Source organism: Ochlerotatus camptorhynchus, unplaced genomic scaffold (assembly GCF_037179485.1).
Source record: "Ochlerotatus camptorhynchus isolate MF236.1 unplaced genomic scaffold, CSIRO-AGI_Acam_v1.1 ptg000091l, whole genome shotgun sequence".
In the NCBI taxonomy this organism is placed as follows: domain Eukaryota; kingdom Metazoa; phylum Arthropoda; class Insecta; order Diptera; family Culicidae; genus Ochlerotatus; species Ochlerotatus camptorhynchus.
In genome coordinates, this window is record NW_027040581.1 from 241,950 (window position 1) to 267,587 (window position 25,638).

At 42.5% G+C, this 25,638-nt stretch overlaps 1 protein-coding gene across 5 annotated transcripts in view; it reads left to right on the forward strand.

Annotated features, from left to right (window-relative positions):
- LOC135698609 (diacylglycerol kinase theta) overlaps positions 1-25,638 on the forward strand; it is a 103,236-nt gene that overhangs the window by 17,471 nt on the left and 60,127 nt on the right. For 3 of the 5 annotated variants that reach the window (XM_065218656.1, XM_065218658.1, XM_065218657.1), the window contains exons 2-5: positions 16,232-16,414; positions 16,495-16,686; positions 16,767-16,973; positions 24,226-25,227. In XM_065218656.1, coding sequence (XP_065074728.1) covers positions 16,232-16,414; positions 16,495-16,686; positions 16,767-16,973; positions 24,226-25,227 — 1,584 coding nt within the window. The remainder of the gene's footprint in view (positions 1-16,231; positions 16,415-16,494; positions 16,687-16,766; positions 16,974-24,225; positions 25,228-25,638) is intronic. The other 2 variants (XM_065218659.1, XM_065218660.1) reach the window with 1 other exon arrangement.

A 25,638-nucleotide genomic window follows, 5' to 3' on the forward strand; every position in this document is an offset into this window, starting at 1 on the left:
TTCCGGGAAATAAATTTTAAGCAAACTACAATTATGTATAAACAATTAATTTTTTACATGCAGAGCCAACATTTAAAAAAAAAATTGCCTAAAAGGAGACATACACTCGATGAATTACCAACAACTGACTGTAAAACATATCTGGTACCTCTATATATGCAATTATATTAACATTCAATGTCCATCCTTTTTTACATATTCTGCACAAAAGAAACTTTTTGCTCTGCCCCATTCATAAAAAACGGCGGGAAATCCTGTTAGGTGCGGTTACACATCGTTCTGCTTGAACCTTTGAACTGTATTGGGAAGGTTTTTGAGAAGATGGTAAATAGACGACTCATTTCTCAAATGGAGTCCCAAGGCTTACTCGACAATCGCCAGTTTGCTTTCCGTCCAGAAAAGTCCGTGGATGATTACCTTACGGAGCTAGAGGATCTCATTGATGGATACCTTGAAAGAGGTATGCATGGTGACTGTGTTTCTCTGGATCTGTCGAAGGCTTACGACCGTACATGGCGTTTTCCCATCCTAAAGTCGCTCGAAGAATGGAGAATCAAGGGCCGCATGGGTCACTACGTTCAAAGTTTTCTTGACGATAGGAGATTCAGAGTCATCATAGGAATCAACCGGTCAGGTCTCAAGAGAACGGTATCCCCCAAGGTTCAGTAATCGCACCCACACTCTTTCTCATCTGTATGCAATACCTTTTTGATACTATTCCCCCCAATGTCCATATACTGGTTTATGCAGACGACATTACCATCATCACTTTCAATATTTTCAAATCGTTAGCCAGAAAAAGAATTCAATCCACAGTCAATATTGTTGCCAAATGGGCTGATGAAAGGTTTCATCATATCCCCTGAAAAATCCCAACTCCTCCATATTAGTAGCAATAGGAAAAAGCTTAGCAAACTACCCCAACTAACCTTAAACTAGACCACAATAGAAGCAGGACAGACTCTGAAAATCCTTGGAGTTTACGTTGTTCGGAAAACCACCGAGCGGCGGCTACAGGTCATTAGGACGATTGGGACAAGAATTCCATGTGCACATAGAACATCCATCATGCAAAAAGTTAACGGCTGGCTTCTGCCCAAAATCTTCTACGGTGCACGTTTTTTCAGCAGAGGTGGCGATATCATAACCAAAAAGCTACGTCCGTTGTACAACAAGGCTTTCCGATCAGCCTCCGGAGTTTTCATCACTAGTCCCATATCCGCTATAATGGCCGAGTGTGGTCAGCTCCCCTTCGTGGTGACTAAGGCTATTCGATGGTTAAGTCTGAAAGGTAGTCAAGAAGCCCCCTTAGTAACAAGAGCAAACGATCTGTTCAACTCCCTTACCAAACTAAATCTCCCTCCAGTTGCAGTGTTACCCAAAACCAAAAACAGACCTTGGAACCAACCACCTCCTAAGATAGATCACTCTCTTCTCCGAAAAGTAAAAGCAGGTGATCCCCCGTTAAAAATACAACAACACTTTAACAATCTCCGTTCAGAAAAATACAATAATTACTTCCACATCTACACCGACTGTTCCGTTTCTAATGGAAAGGTCGGCTATGGTATCACTAGCGCATTAACCAGTATTAGTTCCTCCCTCCCTACAATCTTGTTCCATCTTCAGTGCCGAAGCTTATGCCCTCATGAAAGCTTCCAACTTGAACCCTCCACAGTCTGAGAATCCAACTGTCATCTTTAGCGATTCAGCAAGCTGTCTTCGCGAAAAGGACTCCAGTTCCATGAAACATCCTTGGCTCATGTCAGCAGAAATTTCCTCCATAGCTAATCACGTCTCCTTCTGTTGGGTCCCAGGTCACTCTGGTATCCGAGGCAATGAGGAGGCGGACCAATTGGCTGGTGCTGGTCGAGAAATGAATCCCGAAACAGTTGATGTTCCTTCTATGGACGTTGTCAGATGGGTAAAGGACCAAATCAGGGAAAGCTGGGATCTTGAATGGTTCAATAGCCGAGGTTTCGCCCTAAGAAGAATCAAACAGTCTACATCTCGTTGGCCAGATAATAACAACCCCAAAGACCGCCGTATTCTTTCCAGACTTAGAATTGGTGCTACCCGTCTTACCCATAGCTACCGAATTACCAAAGAGGAACCTCCACACTGCATCACATGCGGTGTCCCACTGTCCATCCCCCACCTTTTGTTAGATTCTAGAGGCGAACGTTTGACTTATAATCTAGATGCAACCATAGAGGAAGTTTTATCACCACCCACTGAACAGAAGCTGCTGGAGTTCTTGAAAGCAACCGGATTGTATGACCAAATATAATTGAAGCAAACAGGGACGAATGACACACACTCTGCTTGAACCTGAAAAGATATAAAACAGCGCTGCTGTCGTGCTTTTGCTCATTGTCGCTTTGGACGGCGTGGCACTTGGTCCTGCAGCATAAAATGTCCGCTCACGGACACTTGGAACAGTGTGGCGATCCTTGGCTGGAAGGATCCCAGCAGATTGGCCAACTTCTCCGTCAGGAAAAATGCCACGACAGGAACAATAGCGACAGCGATAGCGAAAGCGAAAATCCAACTCTTTTTGAGTCTTGACAAAGGCTATTTGATTCGGCTTGTGAGAGAGAGAATAATTTAAAGTTACGACAATTTTATTCTTTGTTGTTTTCAATACAGTTGTTTTCAGTCAGTGGCTAAAGGTGGATCACGGTGTGATCACAATGAGGAATGCGACGCAATGAGGAATGAGGAAAAGCAATGTATGTAATCCCCCCCCCCCCCTCAACAATAACCCGAAAAAGACATGGACTTTGACGAACACTTTTTTCCGGGAAATAAATTTTAAACAAACCACAATTATTAGTAAAAACAGAAGTTTCCTTCCCACACCAAAACTTTCAAATTTGAGAAAAAAAATGCTCGAAAGATATACCGTTGGTGAATTACATACAACTGACTGTAAAACATATCTGGTACCTCTATATATGAAATTATATTAACATTCAAAGTCCATCCTTTTGTCCATATTCGGCACAAAAGAAACGTTCTGCCACGCTCCCATTCATAATAAAATGGCGGGAAATCCTGTCAGTTGCGGGGCTTAGAAAGTATGTTTTGTGCAGAAAATGTAAAAAAGGAGGGACTTTGGATGTATTTTTTCTGCAAAATATGTAAAAAAAGGAGGGACGTCGGATGTTAACTTAAATGCATATATCATGCATCATTGATAGAGATGAATAGATAGGTTCTACGTCATACTGCGGTCATGTCTTAATTTGTTTGTTGTAATGTGTTTAATTTTTTTTTATTGCTGTAAACCAGCAAAATTTTGCTGGATTTTGCCGAGCTGGAAAGCCAGCAATCCTTCCAGCAAAATAAATCAGAAACCAAGAATTCTTAATACAATACATTTTTGAAGAATTTTGTTTGTAAGCGGTCGTCAAATTAATGAGAAAAATCACAAGTCAGTTTGACAGTTTATGGCTGCTGGTTTCCAGCAAAAAACTGATTTACTGGGTTTTCAGTAATCAAAAAGTTGTTTGCTGTTGTTTCAGCAAAAATCGTATTGCTGGATCATTTTCAGCAAACCATTTTGCTGGAAGATGAAAACAAAATTTGGTGTGCACTGACCAGCTGAAACGCTGGTTTGAGCACTTCGAACAACATCTTCAATTTTCGACGGCCAACCAGCCATCAACATCTCGCCATGATCCGCCTAGGGTGCGGCGCATCACTCGCGTCAATTCCGAGGCCCCATCGCTGCAGGAGATTGAAGCAGCTATTCGAAGCATGAAATCCAACAAGGCTCCAGGGTTCGATCGCATATCAGCAGAGATGCTCAAAGCTGACCCCATGCTATCCGCACAAATGTTGCATCAACTATTCTGTAATATCTGGGACACTGCGACTTTTCCAGCCGACTGGATGCAGGGCATCTTAGTGAAGGTCCCAAAGAAGGGGGATCTGACTGTGTGCGACAATTGGCGAGGCATCATGTTACTGTGTATTGTCCTCAAAGTTCTTTGCAAAGTTATCCTGAATCGGATACAGGAGAAGACCGACGCGACTCTCCGACGGCAGCAGGCAGGATGAATCTATATTCTCTCGCACGGACTTCACAAACTAACACTTGTTCCTTGTGTGGCACGTTTCATTAGGTTCCTAGATTCGCCTCAATGCATTACCAATGCATGAATTTGTATATTGTGTGGCAAGCACAATGATACTCTATGCCCAGGGAAGTCGAGAAAATTTTCAACCCGAAAGATTTCCTCGACCGGACCGGGAATCGAACCAACCGCCTCTGGCTTGGTAGCACCGTGCCTTTACTAACTAGGCTATGAGACCCCGGTAGAAAACTCATCGGTAATATTAAAACAATGCAGCGGTTGTACTTAAAAGTTGATTTACTTTTTTTCCTTACTTTGTTTTCCGTCGATCTTGTTTTCCGCTACCAACGCCAGGGAGCCAGCTCCCACACAACGGCTTTACTTCCCTTCCGAAGGAAGGCATGATCAGAGATTTTATACCCCAGAAATACCGCACAGGCACCGACTGGGATTGAAGCCCAGGCCTTTTGGGATGAGAGGTAATCACGTTTACCACTAAACCACCGGTGCCGCAGTTCATTAACTGTTGGTATCGATTCCATGTTCACACAAACGGCACCATTTGAAATATTTAAAGAGTTTTAAGGATATAGATTTTAAACAACGAAAAGAACTAAGTACAAAAACAAGTGTACCGACCAAACGCGGTCCTACATCAACCTTCCGTTCGTGCCCCTAGGCACAGACTCTAGTACTTTTTTTTCATTTTCATATATTTCATGTGAGCTTTGGGAACTTATCTAATAAAATTGGGGAAAATTATATAAGAAAGGTTTTGTAAACCTGTTAGATGACTAGAAAAAAATTGGGTCATCTTTGGGTTACGATAAACAATTTTTGATTTAAAAAAAATATTTTTTTTTAGCTTCGATATAACATAACTCGATATAACGTAACGTTGCTTTATATCGAGGTACGACTGTACAGGGAAAATGGCTCTAATATTGGGCCCATCGCTAAAAATCTGCTATTTATCAATTTTATCTAGATGAACGCGTCATTGGGACGGTTCTAATGGATATTTTTTGTCTATATTGAAAATTTAGTCAATTGCTAAATTTATGTATGGGCCCAAATTAGGAGCTTTAGTCGGCCTGGTATATGGTATATGGTAAATATATTGGTAGATTCACATGCAAATATCTCAAACAGGGCTGTCATCTGATCACTCAATGTGCGCATTGTACGGATTTTCTAAAATAAACAAAGTGAGAATCAAGTAAACACAAAGTGTTTCCTTGTCTTTCACCCTGCGCAAGTTTGAAGCAGCGGAGAAGAGAAGACAGACATACACCCAGAAATAACGAAAGCTCAATGTGTAGCCATCGCTCCGACAGCTCCGACGCAAAGAGCGCCACTCAGTGTAGGTTTGCAAATAAGAAACCCAGCAAAAAGACAAAATTCTTCTTCGTTATGGTCTTCTTCTTCCCCTATGCATACAGTCGTGGTAAGTCTGCAAATAATTCAAAGAAGACATTAGCGCTTGTTGTATTATACTCGCTCCCTGCGCCGCACGGAGTGTACCGCTCGCTTTCTCACAGATTAGTTGGAAAAGAGTGTGCGAAGAAACAGGGAGAACCACACACTCTTTGTCGAGTGTTGTGAGATTCATGCACAAAGTCGGTTTGCTAACACTCTGAGGTACTTTCCAGCCCTGATCGCAAATATACCTCAATGTACCTTTGAGATATTTTGAGGAATCAAAATTACGACATTTTGCGTTCACTTGCGCATTTTGTAGAACATTCGTTCAGATAATCATGTATTTTTTTTTACAAATTTCATGTGCTAAATATTTTTCAGTAGTATTAAAATAACAGTACCCTGTAGTCTTTTTTTTCGCGATTTACACGGTACGTTTTTAACGATTTCTCGACAACGATACAACCTATCGACTTGTTTCCAATCACATAATCCGTTTCAAGCTATAGGTAATCGAATGGCGTACTTTAAAAAAATCACAATTTTTGGTGTAGATACAGAAAATTTTTAAATATGTCTATATGAACCATAGCATGATATAATTACAAATGGCATCAAAATGCGATTTGTTAAAAACATTTAAGTATGTGAAAAATTAAAATCTCGTAGTTTTTTTTTTACACGGTACATATCCCCCGTGTAAAAAAGACCTGAGTGTATTGCTCTGGAAAAGATTGAATTTATCATTGTCTATCGGGAAAAAAATGAAAGAAGTTTTCTTTTGAAACATATTAATATAAATATTCCAGACAAAGGTTATAAAACAAAGTATATCTCAATTTTTTGAAGATGTACAGAGTTTATGTCTTTGGAAACTTTTAATAAATGTTACGTTTTACATTTTTGCCGAAGACAGCAAACCTTTACCTTGTGGAATAAAAAGGTTTGCATCGCTGCGCCATCTTTGCGGCCAAAACTTGAACTATTTCCATCCACAAAATTATAGTCCTAATTAATCCAAGAAACTTCACTCAATTCAATTGGATGCAATCCCAGAAAGCTATATTTTTTTTCCTGTAAGATTTCAATCCTGGCCCACTGTGCAATGTTTTATGCCAAACATCTATTATTCCAAATGGATATTATGCGAAACGGTTTTATGTCAAACGACTTTATGCCATATGACTTAATGACAAATGGGCTCTACACTGCACAAGGGGTAAGTCACTCAGCTCATTGTGCCGAAATTAGATTCGGCACAGCTTGGGCACATCCATCGACACACCTTCGGCACAATCTCGCAGGCATTGGATTGTTGTAAATAAAATTGGTGGAAGCACTGCTGGATAACTGTCATTGAAGTTGTTCACAACATTACGTGCTGTTTGACTGTATATTCAGGACCATCCTTTTAATTGAATATACCAGAGGAACTCAGACCAGCAGTTTACTTATAGATCTAAATACAAAATTTAGGTTCTAGAGTGGGCTCAAAAGAAAGAGGCAGTTATTGAGACACCATTAGCACTCTTAATTCAAATAATGATGCAACTCACACAAAACAAACTACAGAAGCCTATTCATCATCCTCTATAGTCGGTCTCCAACAATGTTCCCCACCGGTTTCATCTCTTCCCGGCCGCTGATAGACCGTTGCATTTCACAGCAGAATAGGCTAGGTTTCTGGTCTGCCTTCAAGGGCATAATAAAACCCTAAGACACAGGACTTTTATCATCCTATGAACATAAAACACAAACATTTCGCACACCCGCCACATCCCACGTCATCTTCAATCCGATTCATCCTTGCGATTTCAAACCAAAACATTCAAAGTGTCAGAAATACCGGGTTGCTGGGATGGGCATTTTACAAACAAGCGCAGCTTGCTCTATGACCGGCTCAATGGGCACACTGACAAAAAAGATGACCCAAGATTGGTGTGCGGCGTGACCTACCCCTTGGCGCTACACCATTTAGCATAATGGCCATTTGACATAAATTTTCATTTTCATTTTGCAGCGTTTGGTGGGGCAATGGGAGCGCAAGTCAATTCAAAGCCGAGGATAAAGGACGGGTAATGGCTGAATAGTCTATGCGGACCACTTGAACGCCATGGGAAAAGGAAGGGATTGAAGAGGCCGGTTATTGGGGTGTTTTAAGGAAATGACACATGTAAATGTAAAGAAACCGAAAATCCATCTCCCACTGATTCATCCTTTCACATATATACCAAATTGATATTTTAAAGCAATAATCAAAATAAACAGACAATACATGAAAAGGCTAGTTGCCTCCCTAAGCGGACCCTCCGCATCCTAACTCTTCTGTTAATCCACTTAATGCTACTAGGCTGTCTCAATTTTCTTATTTAAATAAGTTCGTTTGATGATTATGATATCTCTAGTCTAATTTAATAAATAATTGAAATCTCTAATGTACCTACCATGCTTTATTAAGTACCTGCACTTGTGAATGTAATCCAAAATTTAACGTGTTTCAAGTTGTTTTTGACTTTGACCTATATTTAATATATATTAGTTCGTCCCAGGTGACACCTTCAAGTGACTCAAATGCTTCAGTTAGTTTCCTAGCTGATTTTTAAATTACATAGGGTATATGCTTCAACTACGCTCACACGTTTCCACTATGTCGCATCACAAAAATACGTATGGTTATGTCACAATAGAAGCACGCCACAGTGGAAATCCCGAGCCATAGTTCAAACACTTATCCCAAATCAAAATGAAGCACATATAAGATTAGTTGCAATACCATGTACAAAAATGGTGTTTAACATTGTTCCCTGAGTAATACCTCAATGAAAACAACAACGAAAGCTTGTCACGCAAGTAGAAGGAGCACTGTTGGGCACTTTCTGAAATATTTCAATAGTATAATTTCCTTGCAAGCCCAAATAAATTTATCTGCGTAAAAATAAATAAAATAAGAGTGATTTGCGGAAAAACCCGCCAGTATCGCACCCAACGTCAGTGCCTATACGTAAGCGTACTACAACGCGGCTTTCAAATAAAGGAGTAACAAGTGTGATACTATCACTTCAGGCTAGAACTTTGGTTCTCTTATGCAATGGTTCATCAGAGAGGGGAAGCTCAGTAATCCTTATCGAATGCTCATGACGCTATTCTGTTACGGCATGAGCCACGATGCCGGACCTAAACCAACCGTCTCCAACACTCCACTATGAAGCATAAGATTAGGCCCGCCCACCAACGTCCAGGTTAAAAACTAGTCAAGGGGAGGGTGGCCATAATGGCCATTTGACATAAATGTGGAAAAACTTTACTAATACCGATAAATTTTACCGTTCAGGCTTCAACGGAATATGAAAGAACAGCTGATAATCAAAAGAAGAGATAATAATTATTGAATGGGTATTTTCCTTTCTTTTAAGAATGAGATGTTCTTCTTCTTTTTCTTCTTTTCAAAAAACAGATCATAATACACAAGCAGTAATATTTCATAAAGGCAGTAACATGCATTTTCCTGATTACGTTAAACGGCAGTTATGCCAAATGACCATTATGTCAATCGGAATTATGAAAAATGGGGCAGAACAATATGAAGGGCCTGTATTCAGGGTTCACTCTATATCATTTTATAAAACGGACTTACGCCTATTGTGAGATCAGTTTAAGCACTGAAACCCATAGAAAGTACTGCTCGAAACAAACATTTTGTACTTCAAGGTTACAGCTTTCCATTGCTATGGAAAATTGTTCTATGTTAGACGGACTTAAGATTATGGAGAAATGATTCATTCTGGCGAATGTCGGCGAATGAATCGGAGAAAACAAGCTTTGTTCGAAAAATAGCATCAAACCCATGATTTAGACGTAAGATATCCTCTATACAACCTTTACACCTCGAGTTCCGACTTACCCGAATTTCTAAATGCAGTGATTCATTACAGATAATCTGTGCATCCTTTATGTTTATTCAAATCCGTACAGAGAATCTTACAGTTCCCTGGTTGGTTGTTCGAAGATGTCTTCATTTCTCAAACCGAAACCGTTTCCTGAATGAAAATTACCAAACAACCTTGCCCCCGCGTATCAAAACATGCTCCCGACCATCATTCGATCATCATAGCTCAAATGAACACATCCCAGGCCCGCCATGGTAGCAAACAAACAAACCTAAAAAAAAAATAAGAATCATGTAGCGGACGGATTTCCCACCAGTCAGTGCCAGGAAAGTTTATATGTTCCCCGCTGATGTGTGCCCTTGTCGAGCCAACAGCATCAAACATCGCAGACTGCGTCGTGAAGGGCTTTTCGTGCGTCATAGTTTTTTAGTGTTTTCATTCACAACTCGATGCCCGGCGGTGGGTGGAAACGAAGGGGGGGGGGGGGGGGTGGCTAAGGGATTACACAAATCCGAGTCGTCTTGTTATTCTTTTCTTGGTTCCTACCTACCTGCACGAACAGCGAGAGGAACAAGCCACGGAATGGCGGCGGCTAGCAACGGATTCACACTTTTCACAAATCTTCCACAGGGGGGGTGGGTGTTCTGTATTTGATACTTCTTCAAATATTTGAAGTTGCGGGCAAAAGCGGGGGCAAACGGAGTGTTACTCTTTGTGTGCCAAGCAAAGGGAAATTATAAATATTCGTTTCGGTGTGAAATAAACCAGAAGGTTGCTGCTGCCAATGCTACAGAGCTTAGCTTGGCTTGGCATGGCCTGACCTGGCTGTTGCTATATTCGCGAGCAACATGTGAAATGGGCCGATGTGTCAAATGTAAACGGTGATTTCTCGTTCGGGTAAACCGACGGTGGTAGCATGTTTTCGTCGGGGAAATTGTGAACGTTTGGCTCATGGGCCCTTTTCACATGTTGCCCGAGATATTTTGGTTGGTTGATCAACACCAGTGACGTTTTGGGAAGGTCGCCGGCGTCGTCCATTGACGTCACCGGTTCCCATCACACGTGTGTTGTTTATGAGGTAGTTCTTTTCTCTTTTTTTTTTCTTTGAATTACCATCCTCCAGCCAAAAAGGTTGGTGGGATAAATGAAGATGAGTTCTATATTTAATGCTTGCTTCCTGTTTGGATCACAAAACTACAGCGACCGCGGTATTTTGGTCTTATGTGGTATATCCCATGGCACCGATTGCAAGGTTATATTCTTCTTTTTTCTTCTTTGGCTGATACGTTTTAACTGGAACTTTACGTCTGTCTTCGGCCAAAGATGTTGATTGAGAGTTTCGTTTTCCATTATATGCCATGGCTGGGGCTGTTGTGAGGTCATGGCTAATCTGAACGACACTTCGTGCATATTATCGGAGTTCATTTTTAACTTGAATTTCCAGTAACCCTATGAGCATCATAAACGTGTATTTTTGATAGCTTTTCAAATTAATATTTGGATTGTTTAACTAATACAATTTTGAACTATCAAAATATCATAATATTATTATTTTTTTTTTTACTTTATTAGAGAGATTTTTAGCCGTTGGCTAGTTCATCTCTATAAAATGGGAGGCCCCAGAGGGGGGTTCTGCCAGCAAATTTTGTTAAGAAGTTGGCTTACAATTCACATGTACTCAAATAGAAGCAATTAAAACAAATTCCAGTAAAAAGACTAACTATACAGGCAACGAGAAAAAAAAACAATCTGGTACATCAAAGTTAGGTAGGGTTTTGAAAGAGATCGGAGCTCCACCGTAGGAGGGGTAATCCCCCGTCCGGTAGAGATATACCGTCAGCCAAAAGAAAGTTAAAAGGATCTAAATGTTGTTGTATAACCCAGCGTCCCTGAGGAAATAAATAACTGTCGCTAAAGTGGAAGGTTCGTCGCCCAGTATATCCCTAATGCTGTAGGGAAGTGCGTACTGCTCCCGTAGTTGTTGGTATTGCGGGCACAGGCATAGGATGTGTTCCACAGATGCAGTGGTTCCGCAAACGTAGCACATTCTGTGGAACTGCGTCCCATCAAAACTATGTGAGATCCTTGTATGGCCTGTCCTAAGACGAGAAACCACCTTCTGGTCCCGTAGTTTCGACATATCCGTCCACTTACTCGTCATTCCTTTGATTCTTCGGATGAAGAGGGATTGGGATTGGCACCACTCTGCTTCCCAGGCTTCCCACATTTTGCTGACTATCCATCGCTTTATGTCCTGTAGTGGCACTTCGTCGGTGTAACGGGAGCCAGCTGGTCCAGACCCTGCCAGGCTGTCGGCTTCGCTGTTTCCTGGGATACCGCAGTGCCCAGGGATCCAGGAAAACACCATGTTCGGAGGTGTGGCCTCCACAATACCCTGTATCCAGGGGTGAGTCATGGTCTCCGATGTAAGAGCTTGTATCACGCTGTACGAATCGGATAGCACCAGTATGGGCCGGTCCGAGGGTGTTGCAACGGCAACAAAGATGGCCGCAGCTTCGGCGGAGAAAACCGAGCATTGTGGCGGTAGGCTGCTACTCATCGGTGCTGAAATTCCGGCTACTCCAATTCCGACCCTGGCTCGGGAAAGCGATCCGTCCGTGTATATGTGGGCATGGGTTGGGTTGTCCGAGCCTAGCAGTTCGGCTATTGTTCTCTTCAGCGCTGCAGAATTATCTCCAGCCTTGAACCTGCTTTTTATCCGACTCTCGATTTTTGGTGGAGGTATGCGCCCACTTTTGTCTCCATACCAGTGGACCTTGGCCACTGGGGGGAGCTCCGAATTGGCAGTCTTGCGGAGGAGTCTGTTCCCCTCATCGAGGAGAAAGATCCTGTCATTTCCGGAGGTCATTGCGGTAAAGGCAGCGGCTTTCGTTGCAATTGCTGCGGTTATACGATGGCGGAAGGGCAGAATACCGGCTTCGATGCATGCGGCATCGGCGGGCGTTGACGGAAGAAGACCGGAGACAATCCGAACGTAGGTGTTAAAAGTTGGTGCTAGTATCTGCACGAGCTTTTCGGTGGCGATGCACGTCATCTCAAGACCGTACAGTAGGCGACTATCGATGACGGCTCTTGCAACCCGGAAACGAGTGTAGCGATTGTTAGACCGGTGGGGGCGAGAGATGGTGCGGATCAAGTTGATCCTACTGCGGCAGTCGTTCTTGATCGCCTTAAAGTGCTGCTCGAAGTTAAGGGACCGGTCAACAAGCACCCCCAGAATACGGACCGTCTTCTTCAGTGGTATGGGCTGGCCGGGATGGACACACTGGCACCTGACGCTTTTGGTGGCCGAAAGCTTGATCCTGTTACGTGCTGCTGTTGGGCCGGTAGTTACGATAAGCACATCGTCAGCATACACGAAAATGTAAACATTTTTCGGCAGTCCTCCGAAAACTCCGTTCATGGCCACAAGGAAGACGGTAACGGCGATAACTGAACCTTGTGGGACGCCCGTCTCTTCTCTGAAAAGCTGGGACCTTGTGTTGCCAACTGCGACTCTGAAAGAGCGATCGGTCAGGAAATTTTTGATGAAGTGGACCATGGGTTCACACAGCCCCCAGTTGACAAGCTGCTCTAAGGCGAGGGGCGTCCACGTTCTGTTGAAGGCCTTCGATATATCCAGCGAGGCGATCTCGGTGTGGAGACTGCTGTCGTTGGCACTCTTGAGGACCTCCTCTAATGTTGCGAAATAAGTTGACGTTCCGTACCCTTGACGGAAGGCGTGCTGTCGATGGTCTAGCAGGTTTTCGGCTTCAAGGAAATGCTTTAGCCTCCTGTTGACCATTCGCTCCAGGACCTTGGCCATACAGCATGTCAAGGCTATTGCCCGGAACTTGCTAGCTTCACGGGTTGTTTCATTGGCTTTTGGGATGGGAATGACTAAGCTCTCTATCCACGACGCTGGATACGAGATGGTGAGCCAGAGCTTGTTGAAAAGCTCCAGCATCCGTAGCTGGCCTGGCGTTGGTAACCTCTTGAGTAGAGGGTACCCGATTTCGTCGAGGCCCGCCGACTTTCCGTTGCTGCAGCGGAGGGCATGCTGCAATTCCTGCCAGGAGAATGCCTTGTTGATGTCCGAGTTTCCAGCGTCAGAAGAAACGGAGAAACTTGCAATGGATGACGTCGAAGGCTTAGCTTTCCGCTTAATTCGTCTTCGTACTTCTCGATGGCTGCAAGAACGGCAAAGTACGAGCCGAGTTCGTCCGCTACAATTGCAGGGTCAGAAACCGCTTCACCGTTAATCTGTACGTGGAGCGGTGTCATGCGCCGTTTCCCACTGAGGGCGTTGACTTGCCTCCATAAGTCGGCCGAAGACTGTAACGAATTCATTCCTTTCAGAAAGTCCATCCAGCTGGTTCGTTTGGCGACACGGATTTCTTGCCGGCATTGATTGTGCGACTTATGGTAGTGACGGATAGCGTCCTCGCGGTCGGGATGTCCGATAGGAAGGCGCTTTACACGGCGAAGTGCTTTACGCCGGGCTTTAACGGCTTCCTCGTATCTTCATTCCACCAGCGTAGCGCTTTTCGCCCCGGAACGCTGCTGGTCTTTGGGATGGTTGCTGTTGCTGCTTCGTATACCACTTCTGAAAAGTCTTCAATGCTGTTCGGATTACGCTGTAGTAACAAGGACTGAAAGGCTTCACCATAGCTATCCCAGTCCGCTTGTTCATAGCGCCATCGGGGCCTCCGTGTTGTCATCGGGAAGATGTCGGTCGAAAGTTGAACCATAGAGATCCGCGTTCGCGCTCCACTGAATTTTTCCGGCAAAGCAGCGACTGACAGCAGAGACGTCGATGGCAGAAGTATGCCGGCAGTTAAAGTACGTGGGTACACCGTCATTCAGAATCACCATGTATTCCTTCTCGAAAATATCGACCAGGGTAACACGTCGAGGGTCGGAGCGGGGGCAGCCCCAGCTTGGGTGGTGCCCGTTCAGATCCCCAACCAGGATGCGCGGTTCCGGTAGTTTAGCTATGGCTTCGCTGAGTTGATCGTGCAGGTTTGGCAGCCGTCCGCATGGCAGGTATGCACATGCGACGGAGATGTTCGCCGGTGCCGCCAGCTGGACGCCAAGTATGGGAAGCTCGGAGTCCATATCGACAACCTGGAAAGGTATCGTCTTCAAAACCCCGATGGCCACGGAGTGCCGGAAGTTGTTTCCCCGTTTTGCTGTCCACGTATACTTACCGCCTAGAGAGCGGTTCATTTGGTCTTTTGTCGCTTTGTTAGTTTCCTGGAGTGCGAGGACCCAGGGGGGATCGTCGTGGCAAAGCAGCCCTAGATCACCACCCGGAACCCGGAACCCAGGAACCCGTTAATGTTCCACTGCAGGATAAAGTTTTCTGGCTTAGGCAAGGCAGGAGTGGGGTACGAGCGCGCCGTGATTGTGGAGCTAGTGTCATCGCGACGGTGACTGCCACTTTGGTCGACGGGTAGATCTATATCGTAGGTGTCCGATCCATCGACACCTGAATGAGAGAGGTCCCCACCAAGGGCAGGTGTAGAATTTCCACCCACCCAGGGCAGGGATGACCCAACAGAGAGAGAGAAGAGGTATTACATGGTGGCGTACTGGGTTTGGCAGCTTCGGTCATTGTTATAGCAGCGTGTTCGAGTCCCTCGAAGTCCTTCGGGGAATGGGTCGACGAGGCCTTGTCCGTCCCGATACTTGAAGCAGACTTGACTCCCTCGTCTTCCATAGGGGGATGAGCGTTTCCGCCCTTGTGCGTCCCTCTTCCAGACGTCCCCCGGCAAAGGGGGCTATCGCTGGGCTCTTCTTTTGTTTCTTCGTCAGCGGGCCGCAGAGGTGATCCGGCAGTTCCGGTGGGGCTATGACGTCCGCACTGCCGGTGCCCTGCGTGCCCGAAGCACTCATTAATTCGACTGGTTGGCTCGGGCGCCGAGGGGTGCCCGAAGATTCCGGATCATAATATTAGCAAATAATTATCTAATAGCAAAATAAGCTATTGCTATGCTATTGAGTTGAATTATTGAAGAACATACAAATTACTCAATATTAAGATAACATATAAAAATTTGATATTATTTTGCTATGATTTTGCTATTTACCTCTACTCGTGCAGGCAGTTTATCATAGTTTATTTAAGGGCACTTATTGAAGCTATGTTATGTTAGGTATATTTGCAGCGCAGTTTTGCTTACATCAGGATGGACGTCAAAAAATTTCCTTATGCATTTCGGTGCATAGTTTTAATAGAGTTGATTACTCATAGAGTAACCATGAGTAAGCCTGCTTTAATGACTTAGCTAAACCCTCAAAGCGCTTTTAGTAAATATGGGACGTAGTTTGTACATGATGGATATGCATATTTTTGATGATGACTACGTCATAGAGGAAACATCAAATTTGATGCCTTGTACCAAAAAACGGGAAGGAACTGTATTAGAATCAATAAAAATGTGCAATTCTGTGTCCATTTTTGCCCTTTGCGAACTGGTGGGCCGCGACCAACAGATTGAGAAAAACTGATTTAACGCATTATTAGAACACATTTGTTAGCCAATTAAGCCTCACTTATCATTTTTATCATTAGGTATTTTTGTATGTTGGATGTTTTTTACTTCAATATTAGCGTTCTTTGAATTTAATTATTAAAGACTATTACTAAATAACATGAGTGTAAAAAGTGCTTCAAAATCAAATATCGAGAGCCAACGATGGAAGCGAACCCCGGCAGAACCGTTGAAATTCGAACCGTATTCTGGCTTATTCGGGCCCACTTGGAACCAATAACAAACGAAACAATACTCTTTACTAATGCAAGACCAAACATTTGCCTAATCTCTCCCGCAACAGTGTGCAACTTTATCGTGCACGAAAAGTGCGTGACGAATGTAGTAACACCATGCCTGGGCGTCGCACCGTATCTCATCCGAAACCCGGTCGCACACTGCTGGTCCGAGCCGTCGCATCATAAACGGAAGTTCTGCTCGGTCTGCCGCAAACGATTGGATGAAACCACCGCCGTTCACTGTCTAAGTAAGTACCTACTAGTGTAGATCTCCAAGAGCCTACACAGATGTCCTAACCTTGTTTTGTTTCCTTCCCCCCTATCACAGTTTGCGAGTACTTTGCCCACGTCGAGTGTCAGGACTTTGCGATTCCCGATTGCAAGGAAAATGCCACGTACGTGCCGGGAAAGGAATTGGGTCACGTCAAACACCAGCACCACTGGCGTGAGGGCAACCTGCCGCAATCATCGAAGTGCGCGAACTGCAAGAAGGCATGCTGGTCCTATGAATGCCTTACAGGTGAGTTCCTTGGAGGGAGTCGTCCGGTCCGGTTGATTACTTAAAATTCGAATTTTCGTTTGCTTCGCTCGCTCTCGCAGGTTACCGCTGTGAATGGTGTGGTACAACGACGCACGGTGGCTGCCGGAACAACATCCCATCGGAGTGCACCTTCGGCACGCTACAGCCAATCTACTTGCCACCGCATGCTGTCTCCATACCGCGAACTGAAGTGCCAATGGAAGCAATCATCGGAGTGCAGAACAAGAACAAGGGAACACCGGGCATGCAAAGGGATTACTCTTGTCGTAAGTACACACTTCTTTCGGGGAGGGGGGGGGGGTGCTTCTTTTCATATACCAACATCCCACGCACTGCTATATGCCGTCCGTCGTAGTCGTCATTGTCAAGCGAAATTCATGCATCACGTACCTCAGCCGATCTCGGGAACCGAATGAACAATAGAGGGGACGGACGGGGCCGACGGTTTCCAATCGAGGTCCATTGTTTACGCTCGTTAGCCGGCTTCAAGAATCGGTGCCCTTTATCTGTGCCATCGGCTTTCTTCTTTCTAGTTCCATTCCGTAGGCGTCGTCGGTTCCACTTTTAGAAACTACACTCCTCAAACTTTTCCTGCTGGTACTCAGCCCGGGTATCCTTGAATGATTAAACACACGGCACTGGGCGACTGCGGGATGGGTGGATTCAATAAGCGCTGACCAGCAGTTTCCAATCAGTTTCGAAGTCTTTTGTTTTTTTTTTCTTTTTTGGGAAACACGCTCAACATTTCTTTCGACCGTGGCCTTCCGTGTCTGTCGATATTGAAGTTCCAAAAATAGAGTTTGAAGCACTACTATTTATGGCCGTTATTTTTGCTGGCTGTGATTATGGCTACAGTGACGTGGCACACAGGCAGCAGGCACAAATCAGGCCGGTGATGTAGGGAGACTTGGCTTGAAACTGTGACACAAGCACAGAACACACAGAAATTGACCTTTAGATCTAAGAACGTGACGCATTTTCATTGGGCAATCTCTAGCGCGGAAGGAAGAGGGAATTTAAGGATTTAAGGGTCACGAAAATTGGTGAATTACTATGAGAAAATACCTCGTGGTCGTGGACATATAGAAGGTTACTGCCTTCGGAAAAGTTGTGGTTGGTGAACAGCAGCCTGTGCAGTTCAGAATTGTCTTACTACGCGGCGCTAGTGTGCATGTGTATTTCCTGCTTAAGCTATATCTTGAGAATGTTTCTGTCTTCAGAAAAGTTGTTCAGGTGACCAAGACCTTAAGGACGGTGGGCAGATTAGTTGAGAATTCATTTACTAAGCGGCGCTAGTATACAAGTGAATATTTTTTATATACAGTGCTGTTCGATATAATTGCAGCGCATGCCGATTTTCATACAAACTTGACATGCTGTAACTTTGTTCTCTTAAGAACAGTTGAGCTGAAACGTTCGCCACAGAACTACAAATATGTTCAATTTTACGATTACAAAATATCAAATTTTTGGAAGCACCTGCCGGAAAGTTAGATACTAGGTAAAATTGTTCGAAATAATGGCAGTTTTTAAGACAACAAAGTTACATCATGACCAATTCCACGCCAAATCGGTCAGTCACCAAACTTGACTATCTTCGATCTGGATGATACTTGGCACATATTTTCAGTATGATAGACGAGGGCACGGATGGATTTGAGTTCACTCACTCGACAAAAAGTGACACAACAGCGGGGCCCTGTTTACTAAAAATGAACACATGAATAATACTCACGTAACATTTGAAACCGGCCTATCAACTTTCGTACACAAAACTTGTTAAGCCTTTTTCGCGCGAACCGAATACGACCACGCAAACTAACATCACCATCGGGTAGGGGAAATTATTCCCTTCCCGATAGTGCTCTTGGTTTGCGTGGACGTACTTCGGTTCTCGTGGAAAGAACCTAGCAAATTATTTACAAAAGTTGATAGGCCTCTTCCAAATGTTACGCGAGCATTATTCATGTGTTCATTTTTAGTAAACAGGGCCCCGCTGTTGTGTCAAATTTTTTCCAGTAGATGAACAAAAGTTCACCCGTGCACTCGTCTATTGACGAGTGCACGGATGGATTTGAGTTCACTCACTCGACAAAAAGTGACACAACAGCGGGGCCCTGTTTACTAAAAATGAACACATATGTATTTTCCGCAGGAGAGGAGACCCTTTTGACTCAAGGGTAATTTTTGAAAAGGGCCTATGTGTTTTTGCACACATACTTTAAAAAAAATGTAGTTCGAAAACAGTTGATTGTAGAAAAAATTTACAAAAAAGGAGTTGTAGGAAACTAATAAGGCTTTAAAAATAAAATATACACGGATTTTTGTTTTGTTTTTTCACAAAAAAAAATTAAAAATAAACCTCAAAATTCAAATAACAAAAATAACATCCATTCGTGGCTGGATGTTCATTATCGCCTCCGTTGTTGTCAATATTAATATTCGTCTTCATCTTAGTGGGGATGATTTTGAGGATCAAATGCAAAATCTCATTTTACGCAAATATAGCGCTGAAGAACGTGTCGTGTTGTGCATGCTGAATATCTAGGTTTTAGGTTCTGTAGTCGACAATATTCAAAATGAATTTGATTATTTTGCTTTTGTGGATCGCTTCTGATTTTGACAATTTTGGGTTAGATAATCAAGCACTGGTGAATGTCAACAAATGCGTATTCGTTGAAGAGCTTTTTGACGTTAAATCGGCGCACACTAATGCACAATTTCAATTAAAGAAGTGTGAGCAAGAGGGAAACAGATGAGTGGGAAAACAAACCATCCCTTCATTCCTGTGTGCTAGATAGAGAAAGACAATTAGACGTCAAAAAGGTCTATAATGAACTCATTGAAGCACCTATTTTGCTCCCCCTTGTACCGTATTTTTCAACATGGCTAGTCACCTTGAAATGCTACGTCGTTTATGCATCTTTCCTAATGGGTACAACTGTTAGCCACCAAAAGAGTAACTGTTACCCAAAAATACACAATTTTGGGTATCAATTACTCATTTTTTGGATACAAATTTCACCTGAAAATTTGATCTGAGCACTTTTTGAAAACATGAGTACTTTTGAGTGGACATAAAAATCAAACGTCAAATGAAGCAAACATTTCATTCGGGTACTCATTAGACAACAGACATCTGCCAGGGATGCCAGGTATATTTGGACGTCTTCACGAGTCTTTTCCACTACTACAGAATGACCCCATTTTGTCAACCCCTCCAACGCATCAGACTTTTACCTTTCAATAATTTCACATAACTGTGATTTCAAACCTTTCTCATTCCTCTTCAAGATCAAATCTTCGATCAAATTTGCAACTAGAGAGGGGGATTTCAATATTTCTTATTTATAAACCTGAGTGACGAGTGTTCCCTTGGCTGTCAATGTGTGTCATGCGATCGTCTGTTTACTCGGCAGCAACCATTGTGTGGTCCTCCTCATTGTTCTACATCAGCAGTTCTTTCAGTCGATGCGTCGTCGACTTTGGAAAGCAACCGTTTCGTGTTGAGTGTGTGAGTGCTGACCACGTTTTGCGTCCATTGCTACAATGGAGGCGCTCTGACCCTCGTTGGCGAATCTGCCATAGAATGAAACCACTGGAAGCGGCTCCCGTTCTGGTGGAGAAGGCTTAGGGGCTGTACATAAACTACGTAGACAGTTTATGGGGGGGGGGTTGTCAATTATCCACGGCCCATACAAAATTAATTTTTTTTTGTATGGACAGTTGTCTACGCAGGGGGAGGGGAGGGGGTAAAGAATCAAAAAAAAAACTGTCTACGTAGTTACTGAACAACCCCTTATTGGACAGCGGAAGATAAAAATAGTTTTAAAATGTTTTGTATAGTGAACAAGAATCCTCGGCTCTGTAAAGTTAATTCGGTTGAGCCTTGTCAAATAAATTAATTTAAAAAAAAAAACCTGAGTGACAAAAGAGCAATTCCCTACGAATTCGCAAATCGGTTTATTTTTGTATTTTTTGATTTGGTTGAAAATTTGCGGAAACGTTCCTTATATGCCCGACAATGCCATTTTGCATCTTCATGGCGCCATTTTGAATCCAACCTTATTTTTGAAAAGGGCATATAGACAAATAGCAAGCCTATCTTCCGAATTTTTTTACTCGAAAACTGTTTGTACAATCGGTTTGATGTCTCCGGCAATATTGCAGATAATAAATGAAACCATTTGAAAAAAATAAGCACTCTAAAAAAAATTACCCAGCTTTTTTTTAATTTCAGATAAAATCTTAAAAACAATTTTTCTCAAAAAAGGAATTTTTGGATTATTTTTATTTGTTGATATGTTTTAGGGGACGAAAAATGCCATTTATTTCACCATAGGTCAAGATGGAAAAAATGATGGACATAAAAGTTCTGATGTTTTAAAAATCTCAAGTTTTTGGAAAAATATCCAAAACTTGGTCCAATTACTGTTTTGACTTTATAGAATGAAAGTACACCAAATTTACAATAAAAAAGCACTCAAGTAAAATTTTGCTAAGTCATAAATTTGGTGTACCTTCATTATATAAAGTCGAAACAGTAATTATTCAAGTTTTGGATATTTTTTTTCCAAAAACTGAGTGTTTTTTAAATTATAACTTTTTTGTCCATAATTTCTCCATCTTGACCTATAGTGCAATAGATAACATTTGTTGTCCCCTAAAACATATCAACAAACAAAAAATCTTTTTTTGAGAAGAATTGTTTTTAAGATTTTATTTGAAATTAAAAAAAAAGTTGAGTAATTTTATTTAGAGTGCATATTTTTTTTCAAATAGTCTCATCCATTATCTGCAATTTTGCCAAGACACCAAACCGATCGGGCAAACAGTTTTCGAGTAAAAATTTTCTGAACAGAAGCTTGATATTTTTTCTATAAACCCTTTTCAAAAATAAGGCTGGATTCAAATTGGCGATATGAAGATGCAAAATGGCATGGTCGGTCATGTCATAAGGAACGTTTTTAGCAAATTTTCAACCAAATCAAAAAATACAAAAATAAACCGATTTGCGAATTCGTAGGGAATTGCTCAAAACAGAAATGACGTTAGGGGAACATCCGAAGTTCAGCAAATTTTGCAGAAGTTCAGTGAACTTGGTAGAACTTCGTAGAAGTTTAGCGAATTTATGATAAATTTAGTAAATTTCAAGAAGCTTCTTTAAACTTCAGCGCATTTTGTACATATAAGAAATTCATAAAATTTTGTAGAATTCAGAGAAGTTTGTAGAACTTCACCAAACTCTGTAGAAGTTTAGCGAGCTTTAGATCAATTTAGTGAATTTTGTAGGAACACGGGAAACTCCGTTGAAGTTCGGGGATTTTTGAGTAACTTCAGGAAATTTCCTTAAACTTCAGCAAATTTTGTAGAATTTAGTGAACTTTGTAGAACTTCATCAAACTTTGTAGAAGTTTAGCGAGCTTTAGATAAATTTAGTGAATTTTGTAGAAACACGGGAAACTCCGTTGAAGTTCAGAGATTTTTGAGTAACTTCAGGGAATTTTTTTTTATAAAAACTTGAATAGAAAGCAGAAGTTTTGAAAACAACTCCAGGATGGACAAACTTTTAATGAAGTTTTTCTAAGAGCAACTTTTAAGGCATTTTTGAAACTTTTATTATTTACGGCAAAATGTTCAGTTTGACGTCAGTATATGATTATAAAAAATATTTCAAACGATAGTGCTCATATCGATAAACTTCGATAAACGATACCACGGAAGAGATGTCTTCCGTGGTATTTTTCATGAAAAAAAGAGCTTCTCTGTTTAGAGTAGCTTCAATACCAAAACAATATTTATACCTGAATATCCAAATGGTACCTACGTTTGTATATAAGCATGACCATCCTTTTGAAAACAGACATCACTAAAAAAATCTTTTTGAGTGAACAAGTATAATTTGAATATGGAATTCAAGAAGGTCGAGTGTTGCAAGCCGTTTCCTAATAAACGGTGTTCGTCAAAGCTTCGTAAATTATCCGAAAATTTGATTGAAAAACATAAGTTCCTAGAGTGGAAATTCAATTTGGATACATCTCTATCAATCTGTGATACGTGTCGCTTGAATTTAAATAGAATCGAACCATGTGCTGAAAATCTGGAACTAGAAGTGCAACCGTCAGTCATGGACATCGCGGAGCCGCAGCCATATACATCTCGACATGGCTATAATCATATACTAACATCAAACTGAACATTTTGCCGTAAATAATGAAATTTTCAAAAATGCCTCAAAAGTTGCTCCTAGAAAAACTTTTTTATTGAAAGTTTGTCCATCCTAGAGTTGTTTCAAAACTTCTGCTTTCTATTCAAGTTTTTATAAAAAAAAATATAAAAAAATACGTTTTTTTTTTTGTTATTTGAATTTTGAGGTTTATTTTTATTTATTTTTTTTTTGTAAAAAAAACGAAAAAAATAATTCCGTGTATATTTTTTTTATAAAGCCTTATTAGTTTCCTACAACTCGTTCTTAGTAAAAAAAAATTTTCTACAACCAACTGTTTTCGAACTACCATTTTTTTTTAAAGTATGTGTGCAAAAACACATAGGCCTTTTCAAAAATTACCCTTGAGTCAAAAGAGTCTCCTCTCCTGCGGAAAATACTTGGTCTATCATACTGAAAATATGGGCAAAGTATCATCCAAATCGAAGATGGTCGAGCACGATTTCAGGTGTTTTCAGCTCATTCTGGATGGAATCCCTCAAAAGCGTTTCTGGTAACCTTACTTTCTGTTTTGTTTTGATTCTGCGTTCCGTTTCGCATCGTTCCATTTCGATTTCTTCTTCTTCATTCCTTTATTTAACGTCGGTCTCTGTTCCGCAATCTAGTGCCAATCACCGACGGACATCGATTGCCATCCATTGACGGCCAACGAATCTACAGGAAAGCAGCTTGCTTTCGATTTAGTTTGCACGGCGTGCAGATTAGCGGGGTTCAAACTAGAAAGTGTTCAGATTAAGAACGGTCAGACTACCGGGGGTGCACGGTAATTAGGTTTATTGTAAGCTGTTTGCAGACAAGAAAATGCCAAAACTTCCCAACTGGAAAGGTCATTTTAAACAGTTTCGTGAATTGGTTACCTTTTCAGTTGTGAAGTACCTTTTGGAAGACAAACCTGTGACCATTGATCGGTCAGATATCGGTTTGTGTGTTTCTAAGAGGTTCAAAAAAGTGATTTGGTATTTTTTAGGATAAAATGCAACCATGCCACTCGTTTTCTAGTCAATTGTTTGCCATCTATTACAAATAATCAATTCTATCCGCATTACGTTCCTCTCATTCAATGTTGATTTTAATTTGATTCCTCTTTCTTTTGTCTCTTTCTTTATTTTTATGTATGTACATCTACTCTTTTCGGTTCTCAATGTATGTCCTGCCACCTTCTCGCGAACGCTCTCTATCTATGTATCGAAAAAAAAAAATACCCGCTCTCGATGTTGTCGCCAAACACTAACTCCCCAACAAACAACAACAACAAAATCAAAAAACGAAAAAACAACCCCCAAAACCCCCAGCGGAACTGTGGACCATCGGACAGGACGAGTTCAGCGAAAACGGCGACCACAAGGAAGACGACAGCCCACACAAGCTGCCGGTGTTCACCTTCTTCGACGACGGTGACGGCGAAGACAGCGAGTCCGGCCAGGGCCGGTTCCCAAGCGACAACGATCTGCTCCTGCGTCATGGCGCCACCGACGACTACGGTAGCATATTCCGGAGCAGGGAGAAAGAGCACTTCAAACCGGCTCCCAGCCGGAACCTGATCCATCCGGCCATGCGACGAACCAAGCTCTCGGCAAAGGACACCATCGTCATGCGGAGCAAATCCTTCCAGGACCAAAGCAATAGCATTCCAATGCGGCTGAAAATGCTGCCCTTCCTGCGGGCCAAAGACCGGCCGAAGCATCAACTCCGACGATCTCCGCTATGCAGTGTATCCTCCGGGTGTCCGTCGCCGATGCTATCGACGATGAAAACCACCACCGGTTCGCCTGTGACGTCAGCATCAACCTCGGCCACTGCATCCGCGATGACGATCCCAATCGATGAAACCGTTGCTGGTGATGGGGGTTGGCACGGGTCCAGCAATGGCCAACAGGCGAAGTTGACCGGCATTAACAATTCGGTGGCAGAGGTACGCCGGAGGGACGGCGAACGGCGGGTTCTATCCTACGGTGACGTCAGTAGTTTTGTGTTCATCGATGAGGACATCGACGACGGTGGCGGTGTGATGGATCGACAGCGGAACGAGATTGGTGCTCCACCTGAGCTTGATTGCGATGCCGACGACGACGACGACGACGATGTCGTAGTGGTAGTGCTAGCTCCTTGCGAAACAAGTGCTAAATTAAATGCTCACAATGATGCTTCCGGGGCGGCAGCGCTGATGGAGGCCAAGGGGACAGATGCTGGAGGCGATAAGGAAAATCGACGAGGTCATTTGCTGGGTAGAATTTATCGTCGGATGCGCAAGTGCTCGATGGGATGGAGCAAAACGGGACGTCGAGTGCGTAGAGGTGATTTGTTTTGTGTTACATTTTTTTTCGGTTTTAGTTGATTGATTGATTGATTTATTTGCTTTGCTGTAGTTTCAACTTCAAGTAGGTGCTGGTAACGTTTAAAGTACTAGACTTAACAGAACAGAGAATGTTTCATTACTAACAATCGTTTGCTTGCTGTGCTTCAAAATGGCGTGTTATTTGCTTTCGGTTTAACACTTTTGATTTAACATTACTGACATCGCTAATCAACTAATTATGTATATCGACAGTGAGCATGCATAAGGGCGTAAACGCGATGATCGATTCTTCTCGTCGGTTTTCTCTTTTGTTAATAACTCGCTAGAATTAACGTTTCTCGGTGCGTTTGCTGTTGCTTTTGAAAGCCAATACAACCTGTTACAACTCTGCATCGAACAAATTATAGAA